Genomic DNA, 12,447 nt, shown 5'->3' on the forward strand with positions numbered 1-12,447 from the left:
GAAATTGTACTGAACAATTAAAAGAGAATAAAACTTGAGTGTTTGCCTATCATTTGGTTGGGGATGTATAAACACAGCAACAAAAAGGATATTAATCTATGAGTCTACATGGAATAATTCTACATGGCAGCCAGGCCTCAGTATGCAAATGAAACCAGTGAGAAGTCAAAAAGTCTACTACTGCTCACACTCAGTTATTAAAGGGTTGGAGGGTTGTCCTGTTGTTGCCTCTCCAGTGGACCTGTTGTCACTTTTATTTGCACCAAGGCAGCTGATGTGGCCTTAATGTTTTAGCAGAGTATTTAGCCCACAGCAACATGCCACGCAGCAACCAAAAAACAAAAAGAAGAAAAAAAGGACATGTCAGTTTCTTTCCCTGCCCAGTGTAAGTAATGGCCCCAGCTTGGCCACTCCTATGAAAATTGCCAGCTTCCACCACTGCTGTCTGAATGTGTATTTGAATGGTTTTACTTTGTTTATCAGATGTTAGGCAGGACAATATATGTAACCCTTTAGGCTCTCATCTTGTGTTTAGCTGCAGCATTTTCTGGCATTAGATAAATTGAAACAAGCAACACTTGTTGATAACAGTAAGAACTGTTTTCCCTTCAGTCACTGAGTGTAGCAGCTGTAATTAGATTATGTCAGCTATTACAACCGAGTGGTTGTAATAGCTGACATAAATCCATAGCCAAATCCATAGCCTACCTGGAAGAATGAGTATTCTTCCAGGTAGGCTATGGATTTGAATGTAATCTGGGATTTGGTGGCTCATTGCTGAGTGGTGTGGAAACCCAGGCACTAGACTGTACCTTATGTTACCAATACAATGCCATGTACAAGTCGACGGGAAAGACTGCTAACACCTGAGTGTGTGAGAAAGTGAGATTAGGTTGGTTGTTATGTAACATTAGCCCAACAACAGTCTGGTAATTGCAGGTGTGTTTGAAAGATTATTGTCTGTCCACTGGATGCTATTTTAAAGACTGTGCTGGGTATAATAGTATGCCTATCAGCCTGAAACCAGAAATTCTGCTGGTTTAAGTTTCATGACTGTCCAGAAATTAGTCTGTCAGACTCTGAAAGTGGTTTGAAATATCTTAGAGAAAGGTGTTTGTGACCTGCAACCTTCACTACATCTTTAACGTCAGATAAGATATAAAATCATGAAAAACATGCAAAAGAAAGGTGGCAAAACAAAATTAAGTCCCCATGCTGTTATATAAATATTATATAAATATATATAATATTATATAAATGTTATATAAATACCCCACCTGAATTCTGGCCATCACACACAGAAGCACAAACGCACACGGCTCTCACAGGCGTACACTCATGTCACGAGGTAATCTCCTCTTGTCACTCACTCATTATTAATACAGGATTACTTGTATTCTCAATCCCAAACTCGCACACACACAATACGCACCCCTCACAGAAATACACGCACTGTCTGCTGGGGACCTTCACCGGTAGCAAAGCAGTCAGGTATCTGTGAGCCACCAGCTGGAGTCTCAGGAGTTTCATCCACTTTGAATGTCGCGAGCCTGTGCAGGCCCGCTGCTCACTTTACTGCTGACAGAGGTTTTACCAGACAAGTGTTGGATAGTCATCAGAAGAGAAGATACTACAGCTTTGTAACCCTTGTTTCATGAAGGTAAGAAAAGATTTATATATATCTGATAACAAGGAGAGAAGTTAGAACAGTATGCAATGTGTTTGCATTCACATATGCACCACATTTTACTTAAATAGACAATCAAGATTTCAGAGGATTTTAGATAACTCCAGTGTAAAACAGCTCTACAGACTGTGTGCTGAGGTGATTTTAATGCTTTTGCTTTAAACACTATAGCTTCAAACATGGTGAAGGTCATATCATCGTATGACAGATACTTTTTAGTCTCTTCTTCACCAACTCTTTGTGTCTTTTCCAGATGTTTCCTTGGTCCGCTGTTTTCTCCCTTGAGCCTAAAGTGCCCGGCCAGCGAACAACTGAGGAGCTGGTAACCAACACCCTGATGCTGGAGCTTGGGGCCATGGTGAAGCGCACTGAACGCATCCGTTTGGAGAGGGCGACGGAGGGTCGTCGCCGCCGTCGCAGCTCTTCCTCTACAGCAGACTACAGCTGGCTGGCAACCACCCCGACCCCACAGCCCTATGAGCTCACTCCCAATGACCTGCTGGAGCTGCAAGACCTCTGTGCCAAAATCCCTCCTGCACAGTGTGGGCCTGTGATTGTCAGGTAAGAAAAACAGGCAGAGGTAGAGACAGAGCTAGAGATCTGGCAGGATAACGGTGAAACTGTTACTATAACTAAAATACCTACAGATCATTTTCAAATAGCAGAGAGCTGCAGGGTTTCAGTCTAATCCATTTTACACACTAAGCAATAACTCGCTGATACTGTCAGAGCCATACTTATAAAAGTTGACTTTTAAATGTCTGTGTGAGGTTCATATCAACCCCTTATGTAAATCTGAGAATAGAAAAACTGGAGGGTCAAGATGCATGTACAATTTTCTAGTTTCTGCGACTATGCTTGCTTTGGTGTGGTGTAAATAAGACCCAGCACTAACCCTACCCCTCACTGGTAAATGCCCATAATTAATTCAACATAATGATGAATGAATTTTCAGTTAAAATAAAGCAAATGTGACTTTTTTTATTGGTGTTATCACTGAACAGAGTTGTTTAGACAAAGCGATCAGTAAATATAAGGGCTTTAAAATCTAATATTCAGTTTTATTAATCTGTGGGATTCAAAAATATGAACAAGTTGACAAAAAAGCAAGAGTCATCAATGAGACTCCATCATTAATAGTCACTTCTGCAAACACGTCCTCTGTTAGAAAAAAAAGTTTCATGCAGGCTATCCACCCTCAAACACCACCAGTGTTTTTCTTACAGTGACATTCCAATTTATTCTTCATTCTCCACCCTTACACTCTTTGTTGGCTGTGTCCTTTTTGTTTTTCCTTGGCTGTAAAGGGGTGTGAATCAAAGTCAGCTCATATTACACTTACTCTATCCCTCTTGCTGTAGGTTCAGGAGGCTGGTGTCACAGATGGAGCCCGAGGTTCACGAGGTTCCTCGGCTCTTTCGCTCAGTGCTGCGTGACTGTGTGGATGAGGCGAACGGAAACGATGAGGTTCCGACCCAGGAAGTGGTGTTTGAGAAGCAGCAGCGCAGCAAAAGCCTCTCCTTTGTCACTTTCCGCACAAAATTCCGCACGGGGTATTTCCCAAAGGGCAGCAACTTGAGAGGCTCCAGGGGGAACCTGCAGCAGCAAGTGGAATGGTCTGATGAGGAGGAGGATGGAGAAGGGGAGGAGGAGGAAGCAATCAAAGCCAGGGCGAGGAAGGGAAGGAGTAAGAGCATGCCAGAGATCACCCCTATAGAGCAGAGTGCTCATGGGTGAGAGAAGTGAGGGGAGTCAGGGGAGAAATAAAGCAGAGGGACATGTGCAAGGGAGGGGAGGAGAAACTAGGAGAGTCACAGAGAAGACTAGGTGAGCCCAGATTGTACAAGACAAGCATTAATGAGGAAGAAAGGGAGAAGTGGAAGTAGCTGCCATTAAAAAATGGGTCAAATAAAAATCTGGAAAACTTAAAAAAATTATTTTCTTCCTTATTTCAAAAGATGAAGAAAAAAATTCAAGAGAAAGGACTTAAGTAGATTTGCTCACTGGCAGCTTTAGGTAAATCTAAAAGAATTATGGTTCTGGCTTTAAGATGTCAGCAGCCTTTTGTGGTCCTGGTGGGTAAATTAGAAACTGCTGATACTGTTTTACCTACATAAGACCAAAAATACTAAAGGGAATAAATAGCTGTTCCAAATCTGACACGACCTGTTATGCTCATTTCCATATTTCAAGTACCCTTTCCTGATTTCCATTTCAAAATAATCCTGCTTTGTCTCATTCTGGGCCTGGAACCAGTTTTTATGTTAGCTCATCTCCCTTTAAAACCACTTTTGTCTGGTAACGGATGGGTGAGGTTTCTGTACCTGAAGTGGTAAATACAGATCCTCCTTCTTTTAACGGGACCCTTGCCACAGCAGATCATCTGCCTCCATCTCATCCTATCCCTACCATGCTCCTCTGTCACAGTAACGCTCTGCATGCCCTTCTTCATGACCACAGAGACCATCTCTGTGGTCTTCCTCTCTTCCTCCTACCTGGCAGCTCCATCTTCAACACCTTTTTGATATATCCACTATCACTCCCTTGACTACCACCTCTACCCTTCCTTCTCTTCCTGATGAAACCTTCCCATTTATCTGGACTTGGGACTGGCATTAGGAGTACACTGGGTTGTACACCACCACAAGCTGGGTTGACACGAAACAGACTAAAGAATATGGAAGTGGAAAAAAGAACATTTAAAGCAGTCTGAATCCTGAATTGCTGGCTACCAACTTAATATTTTGAAACTCAGACCATGTCTGAGCATCAACCAGTATAACTGTACTGTACAAGAAACCTAAGAAAATAAGGATATGTCCATGACAGCCTATTTAGTATGTTGAGTTAAACTTTGCTCAAGCTTATGGCATCTATAAACTCAAACCCATACTGTAAGGGCTCTCTGATGAATCATAAACACATCACATGAACTAAAACTTGTTACATAACAGACAGGACAGCTTTCTTCTGCAGACTCAGCAGCCACAGTTTGGCTCCAGATCACCAGCTCAGTTAACAGATGCTCTCCCGTCAAGTAAAGCAGAAAATAATTAGACTCACGTATGATTTTACTGTAATACAACATGTACTTAAGGTAATAAATAACCAATTTTCTGATCTTGTCTGTGCAATTAAAACACTTCTTTTACACAAAAATGTCTTCTTTTTTTGTTTTAAATAGATGTTTAGCTAACATTTGAGGCTAATGTTTAAATGCATATCTGTCTGCATTGTTATAAATGAAAATAAAGAATAAAAGGCCAAATATAAACTGCAGCATTTGTTACAGCTAATTAAAGCTCTGCTGACTAATCCTCTTATCCCAAGAAAATCCCACACGTGAATGCCAGCACCCCATTACTGTTTTATTAATGCACACTTTATCAATACATCTTCATAACTATTTCAACTTTATACACTGAAGTCAAGGCATTTGGCTAAAAGAAAAAAAAAAAAAAAAAAAAAAAAGAAAGAGCAAAAGAAAAAAAAAAAGGGAAAAAATGTTTCTTTTAAAAAGTTGTGGTCATTTAAATAACATCCTGTACATTAGGTAGATAATGGATGCGCACAGGCATCCAACCAGACACTTCCAGGGAACGTGGCCGATCGTGTGACTTTACAACCAGCGCTTACCCCTTCATACGCACTGATCCTCCTGCAGCACTCAGTGAGTGAGGTTTAAACCTTTTCTTCCATTAAACCTCTGCGAAGGCTGCTCACCACACAGCTTCATTTAAAACAGTGCCGTTATATAACATTTCTCACAGCTCACTCTTCAGTTACACTGCAAACCTCCCTTCATCTGGCTATGACTGCCTACTTGTGCCACAGCGAGTTTCCTTGTATTGTGTCACAGTTCAACAACGGTACCAATTTGGCAAATGAAACAAAACAGCAAATAAAGATTTAAAAAAAAAAAAAAAAAAATCCACATCAGTTTTGGATGGTAGAAGGTTAGGAATTGCTGATAAATGAGAGACAGTCATGTGGTTCCAGTAAAAAGCAGGTAAAATATGAAGCAACATAATCTGAGGAGCAAGTCCAGTTGTAAAGTTTGGCTTTGTAATACTTACTATAAAGGATGACGTGTGGTAAAAGAGGTTAAACAAAACAACCATAAGACAGTTTGCAGAATCAAACCATTAAATTAGAGCCATTTTGATTAAATGCTTATGAATAGTTGGTCAATGTAGGATACAGAGCAGCTTTCTGCTCTTAAAGTGGGGATTCAAAGATCATTTATTTGTTTTATTCGAGAGTTCAATATCTTCATTTTCCATTGAAGAGTCAAATTAAGACTGAAAAGTTTGTGGCTTGGGACAAAACGACAGGTCCGTATTCAAGTGGATCCCAAAAGCCTCCATGAAATCGTGATAGAAGAGTCTCGAAATACATCCTCTTAGTCTAGCTTTAATTTTATTCTCCCTCATTCGATACCGTTTCCCCGTTCCTCATTCCTTTAAGCAAAGAAGACGACAAAGATGATGAAGAAGACCACGAGGACCAGAAAGATCTTGATCATCAGCCAGCGGTTGGAGGAGACCGACTGGAAGTATTTGAGGATCTCTGTGTGGGCAGCCTCCACGTTCAGCTGGGTGTCCTCCACGTTAGCATCGATCCTGTGAGAAGGAAACGGAGCAGTGAGAAGAGTTTTTATCTCTAATCAGTCTTGTTTTATTTCAAAGACTAAGATATTACACCAATACTTACACCATTAATGCAAAAAAATAAATAAAATCAATTTTTTTCAGTTCTGCTTTAGTTTGTTATTTGTTTATTTTAAATAGAAAATTGCTAAGATTTGTTATTGCTTTGATATATATGGGCTTCTGTCTTTTAAATTTTAACACCCTCTAGCGGTTAAAATTGGTGTAGGTTGATTGCCTTCCAGGGCTATTAATGAATCCTGACTGATGAGTATTTGTCAGACCCTGATGAAGACTTGTAGTCAATACGTGCTGATCTGTTTTACTTGCTGAATTGTTCCAAGAATACATTTGTTATATAATTTTATCCCAACACAGGACCAAAAAAAAGAAAAAGAAAAAAAAAAGTGCTTTTATGTTTCAGGCTTTTTTTTCCAGCAAGATTGTTTTTCCAGTCCTTTCTTTCAGTTGTGTGACACGTTCTTTTATCCTACTGAACCTCATCTGTCTCAATCTCTTCCTCACCTCTGGATGGTCTCCTCTTGCTCCTTGACCATGTGCGCCAGCTGCTGAAATATGGAACCCAGTTCCACGATGGTGCTCTCGATGTTTTGCATGGTATCTGCACGGCTCTGGATGTACGAGTCCTGTTGCCACAACACAGCATTTTAGTCTAATATTTAGCTAATCTTGGATAAAAGTCAGTCAAGTTTGACAACAGAATAAATTTTTTGAGCCACCTGTCTGACTTCAGCAAACAAACACCAACACCCTACCTGCTCATCAATAAGCTGAAGCTGCAAAGGATTACTTGGAGAGTCCATATCGATAGCAACATCCCCCCGGCTCCGGGACTCTTCCTGCATCAGGACCGAGCCATCTGCAGAGACACAAAACACACACACGTGATCACAGAAATCCTCTATGGTACGGGCGGAAAGCAGAAAGAACAGCGGGCACATACAGTAGCTAGTTATACCCGCTTGGAGAGTCGAGACGTTCCCGGGAAATACCTTTGTAATTTGCGGTTGTATAGCCCTGGTAGTCATTGCGCGGCTCACGAGCTGCATGCGGCTCCTGGGCCCCTTTTTTGCGGCTCCCTAAAATATTTTGTAATTCTTGCATTACAGATGACCAAATACAGTAATAATCATTCACAAGGACTGCCAGCAGTTCCCTATCACAACAGCTGCTGTTTTGAAAAGTACACTGGTATTTAAAACTTATCCACAACCAGTGCCGTTTTTGAAAATGAAGGAAAAAACAAAACACCTAACCATCAAACAACATGCTCAGTGCAAGTACGCCAAAAACAGAAATAAGGGAATGTGTGCACAAGCACAGAAAAACTATATATTCTGTTAATATGTGATTTATTATGCTTATGGTTTTCTACCGTAGGGTTTATACCCATGTACCTTTTAGCAGGTAATAACACAAACAAGTAGAGAAATGTAAATATTTATACCATCATCCATCAAGATAACTAAATGCTGAGTGCATCATTTCAGAGATTAGAATCGAGCCAATTATATATTTAAAATAATGAAACCAGTCTTAATATCCATCTTTTTTTCTTTGGAAAATCTCTAGGCATTCACAATGAGCATTTTGCTTGATATTTGGCCAAAAATGCTAAAATAAAGTGAATTTATGAACATTTTACCAACTGTGTAAATGCACGTACAGGAAGCACTGGAGCTCGGTGCGTTCATTAAAGGGTCTCTGTTAAGAAGCCTGCTCGGCAAAACGTTTAATCATTCATTTTAGCAGAATGATGAACTGAGCAGGAGCCAGACGTCGAGTATTTTCCTCCACGACACAACAAAGAAATACTCACGGTGTGTTCACTCTAATACACACGTTGTATGCTTTGAGCAATGATTATTCTCATTACTAGTGGGAAGTTCACACTTTCAGAGAATACAGGTGATATAAATGTGACATTACAGCAGGCAGTGTGAAGCCAGCCATGTTCACGGTCCTCTTTTACCCTTGTCTGTATTACTAGCGCTGCACGTCAGTTTATACATGTGCAACATTAAAGGTCCACAAAACGATTAAGACAGAACTTTTCACACAAACAATATTCAGGATAGAGTGAACACGCCTTAATTAAACTACAAAACATGATTTGTTAACCTGCTGTAGCCATTTACTTTCATATGAGACCCTTGTTAAAAATCTGAATGAGCAACTTGAAGCGTGAAGCTGAGATGTGGAGAGACTTACTGAAGTTGTTGGCCATGAGAGGAGAAGACGACGCCGGAGGCTGGGAGAACTGCTCTCTCCTGCTGCGCTGCTGCTTCAGGTTCTGAAGAACAAGAGTCAAAGAGAGAAGAAACCTTCACCTTATCCAGAGCTTTAGGTATTAGCATTGTTTGCTTTTGTGTGCTGACGCAGCTCTCACCTCTGTTCTGACTTCTAGGACTGATTTGAAGTCATTGGACATCGATGCCAGCTTGGACTACAGACAAAGAATGACAGAGTTAAAGGAGGTGCCGATTCACTTTTGTTACCATTTAAAAAAAGAAAAGAAGGAAAAACAAAACCCAAAACTACAGAAAATTCGCATTCTCTCAGTCAATAACTACATCTTTTCTTGATTTTAAAATTGTACACAAAGTTTTACAGAAAGGTTCAAAGTTGTTTCCTTTTAGATCAACTTCAAATTCAGAATCAGAATCACAATTTTTGTCAATTTTTTAAACAAATGATTAATTTATCTTGGGGTCTTGATGCAAAAAAAACCAAACAAAAACCCCCAAAACAAAACGTTGGTACAGAAATAAAAAACAGAATATATGCTATATACAGTGTATATAATATATACATATATTTAGGAATATATACCAACTACCTACAGATATGAGAGATGAGATACTGAGAAATTAAGTCATATCTAAAGGTTATGACCAGGAAGGGGACAGGGTGCAAAATATAGATAGAGCTCTCATCTGCAGTCATCTTGCACTCATTCTGATCCAAATAAGCAAAAACAAAACGCAAACAACAACAAAAAGCAGCAGGATTTGCACAAATACAGTACAAAAATATACCTGTAATGACACCACTATAGTGTTTGAGTGGGTCTGAATGTGTCGGCCACCTGGAGCTCCACGGGACCTCACCAAGTCCTGCAGCTGTGCTATCTGTTTGTTTAGACTGTTAATGTCCTAAAAGACAAATAAAAGAAGGGAAAGTTATAATATAAAGTTTCATTAGATATAAAAAATGACTGACATGCTTTACTGAAGAGTGACAGCTCAACTCACCTGCTTAATGATGTATGTCAGCTCCTCGATTTCTATCGCCTTGTCATCAAACAGAGATTTTCTTTTTGCCACTAAAACATGAAAATAACATCATCTAGGTCAGCACTTTGGATGATATCACACTCAGAAATTTGAAATGAAGCTGAAATTACATTAAAATTAACACTTACAAATTGTGAGCTTTTCCAGTTTGGCAAATGTATTGCTCAAGTCTTTCCCAATTCTCCTACAAGGAGACAAAAACAGAGGTTAAACTTTCTCTACTAGTCACAGAACCAATAATTATATTTGCTTCAAATCTCTTTAGTACAACTCTTTAACTAAAGGTAAGAGAAACGGGTATTAAACCATTTATATGCTAAATTCATTATATGAATATTATAGCTAATTCAACAGTGAATATGAAAATAAAGGAACCGCAAATAAACATAAAATGAGGAAACATATGCGAAAACAGACTTTGTGGAACTTACTTGGCCATAACTGTAAAGTCACTGCGCTGCCTGAGGGCACTGAGTGCCGGTTTACTGGGCTGGACTCCATTCTGCTACAGGAGGTACAAAGAAGCAGATGAGATGGCCAGAAACATTTTAAAAAAAAAAAAAAAAAAAAAAAAAGGGGGGGGGGGGGGGGGGGGGTAAGACATAAATTATGATAAGCAGGACTTTGAGAATTGATTTTAAATGAATCAAGAAGTCAAAGAATTTGGATTTTTTTTTTATCATGATAAAATAATAATCCAGTCTGTTCTGACTTTTTGTTTTTAAAATAAAAACTTAAACATGCCAAAAAGTAAAATGTCTAATGGCATAATATTTGGAGTGTTAATATAATAAAAAAAGAGAATGTGGTCACTTAAAAATATAAGATACACAAGATCATTTGAATTTGGCATTTTTTTTTTTTTTTAAATCATCAACCTTCCTCCAAAGAAAAATAATCAGGACTGTGACAGAAATATTTCTAACTAGTAACCAGCACAAGTTAAATGTGAAAACACACTTAAAATGTGTTTTTGGGATAGATGTTTCTATATTAAGTAGCCAAAGTTTGAGAAGTCACACCTAAAAGGCCCATTTTGAGAGAGGAAAAACTACTGAGAGGTAGAGAAAAAAGCTCTACCTCTCAGTAAACAAAAATCACTTCCAAATGTGTTTTTGCATCATCTCACATAAACACTGACATAATTATGTTTGCATTACCAGACACACTGACTGATAGTTATTTACCTTCTTTTTTTAAAGAAAGTAAAAAACATTTTGACACTGTTATTTGGGGGATTTACCGAGAGGAGTAAACAAGGAACAAAAAGCAAAACTAAAAGCCAAGCCCAAAATTATACAGTGCTACCAAAACCGATCTGCATCACTGCATTTTAGCTGTATGTGTTAAAAAGATTCTGGTAACTCTTATCAAATCGTGCACAACTTCAAGTAAACCTATCATGGAATATAATAAAAACTAAGCAAAAACGAGCAAAACCACTATGTAAATAGATTGAACTGAGAAAAAAAAAAAAACCCCAATAACTACAAAAAAATAAATAAATTAGAATAAATCTGAGTGTAGGGACGTGGCTGTTTTTTTTTTTTGTTTTTTTAAAGACACAACATACCTGTCTGCCCTGGAGAGATTTACACGCTGACTGGAACTCGAGTGTCCGGTCACGGCACGTCATGCTGCCGCTGATAGTGAGTCACCTGCCCGCTATAGATCAAACACCACCCGGGCAGCCGGTTCCTCCTCCTGGGGTCTGTCTGATTGATAAATACTAAGACCTCGCGGTGTACGGACAAATTCACATCGAAAGGTGGTTATCATTCATGTCTGAAATTTAAAAAAAAGTCACTTGTTAGCTTTCCGGGCCGACAGCTTCAAATTCAACAGATAAAACACAAATTCAGGAGATTCGGTAGCCAAAAGCTAGTCACAAAGACCGCGACAGCGTGGAAATAAGGCCCAAATAACTGTGCTAAAGCTCATATAAATAAACAGGCAAGTTAAATATATATATATCATTAGGTAACGATGATTATTTGGAGCCTGGACTGGGTCTGTTTGTGTGAAGGCCGCCCATCACGACACACAGCTGATCATGGCCTGACCGGCTAACCGCGGGCTAACGTTAGCTCCAGAGAGCTAACGGGAGTTTTCGAACGGTCCCTCCAATCTCACCTCGGTGAAAGCCAACTAAAATTGACGGTGCGAGTTTTAAATTTATTTAATAAATAAAGCTAGATGGGGTTCAACTCACCTGAATCGGTATCGCAAAATATTATCAGACCCGTCGGTGTTTCTGGTGAAGACTAGTATACCCAGGAGTTAAAGTTCCGATCCGGGTCATTTCCGGTACTGACGTCATTGCCACGTCTACTTTACCGAGCATGGAAAAATGTCTGCAGTACCGAGTTACTACCACCAGGGGTCGACAAATCTACTGATGTGAGCGGCACAAAGGAATCGACGCTTCAGTTCAGAAAGAAATGCGGACATTTAGTTGAAAACGAAGTCAGCAAATGACAAATAAAGCTATTATTTAGAATTCAAATTAAAACTAAGACTAAAGCAACTAAAGTAACATTATCCACTTACAAAATCAACTCAAAAAAAAAAAAGAATATAAATAGAAAGGACACTTTTTAAAACAAACAAACAAACTTGGTCACACCAGGTATTGATATGATGTTTAGAATATAATGTCTACATGTCTGAATCTTCCGTTTTCAATACATTTTGTGTTTGTATTGTCATACCTTTTCCCCAAACAATTTTTGTTCCACTGAAATACTTATATTAAAATGATTTATACAACTAAAAAATAATAATAATCCAGAAT

At 39.1% G+C, this 12,447-nt stretch overlaps 2 protein-coding genes across 5 annotated transcripts; one reads left to right on the forward strand and one right to left on the reverse strand.

Annotated features, from left to right (window-relative positions):
• Nucleotides 1–1,940: 1,940 nt before the first annotated feature.
• LOC308408650 (protein RD3) lies at nucleotides 1,941–3,424 on the forward strand (the record flags this gene model as incomplete). The annotated part of the gene is made up of 2 exons (XM_080901016.1): nucleotides 1,941–2,248; nucleotides 3,049–3,424. The coding sequence occupies 2 exons, from the start codon at nucleotides 1,941–1,943 to the stop codon at nucleotides 3,422–3,424; spliced, it is 684 nt and encodes a 227-aa protein (XP_080757142.1).
• Nucleotides 3,425–5,041: 1,617 nt separating this feature from the next.
• On the reverse strand, nucleotides 5,042–11,988 carry stx5a (syntaxin 5A). Of its 4 annotated transcripts, none has more exons than XM_080901338.1 (12): nucleotides 11,866–11,988; nucleotides 11,227–11,438; nucleotides 10,085–10,155; nucleotides 9,782–9,837; nucleotides 9,612–9,682; nucleotides 9,396–9,512; nucleotides 8,747–8,803; nucleotides 8,569–8,650; nucleotides 7,350–7,436; nucleotides 7,113–7,216; nucleotides 6,862–6,983; nucleotides 5,042–6,309 (listed from the first exon to the last, which is right to left on the reverse strand). In XM_080901338.1, the coding sequence occupies exons 2-12, from the start codon at nucleotides 11,287–11,289 to the stop codon at nucleotides 6,150–6,152; spliced, it is 990 nt and encodes a 329-aa protein (XP_080757464.1). In that variant the 5' UTR covers nucleotides 11,290–11,438; nucleotides 11,866–11,988; the 3' UTR covers nucleotides 5,042–6,149. The 4 variants fall into 4 exon arrangements, with proteins under 4 accessions (XP_080757464.1, XP_080757463.1, XP_080757466.1 ...); XM_080901337.1 differs by having other exon boundaries at nucleotides 10,085–10,158; XM_080901340.1 differs by lacking the exon at nucleotides 7,350–7,436.
• Nucleotides 11,989–12,447: the final 459 nt, after the last annotated feature.

This window comes from Rhamphochromis sp. 'chilingali', assembly GCF_963969265.1.
Source record: "Rhamphochromis sp. 'chilingali' genome assembly, chromosome: 13".
Taxonomy (NCBI): Eukaryota; Metazoa; Chordata; class Actinopteri; order Cichliformes; family Cichlidae; genus Rhamphochromis; species Rhamphochromis sp. 'chilingali'.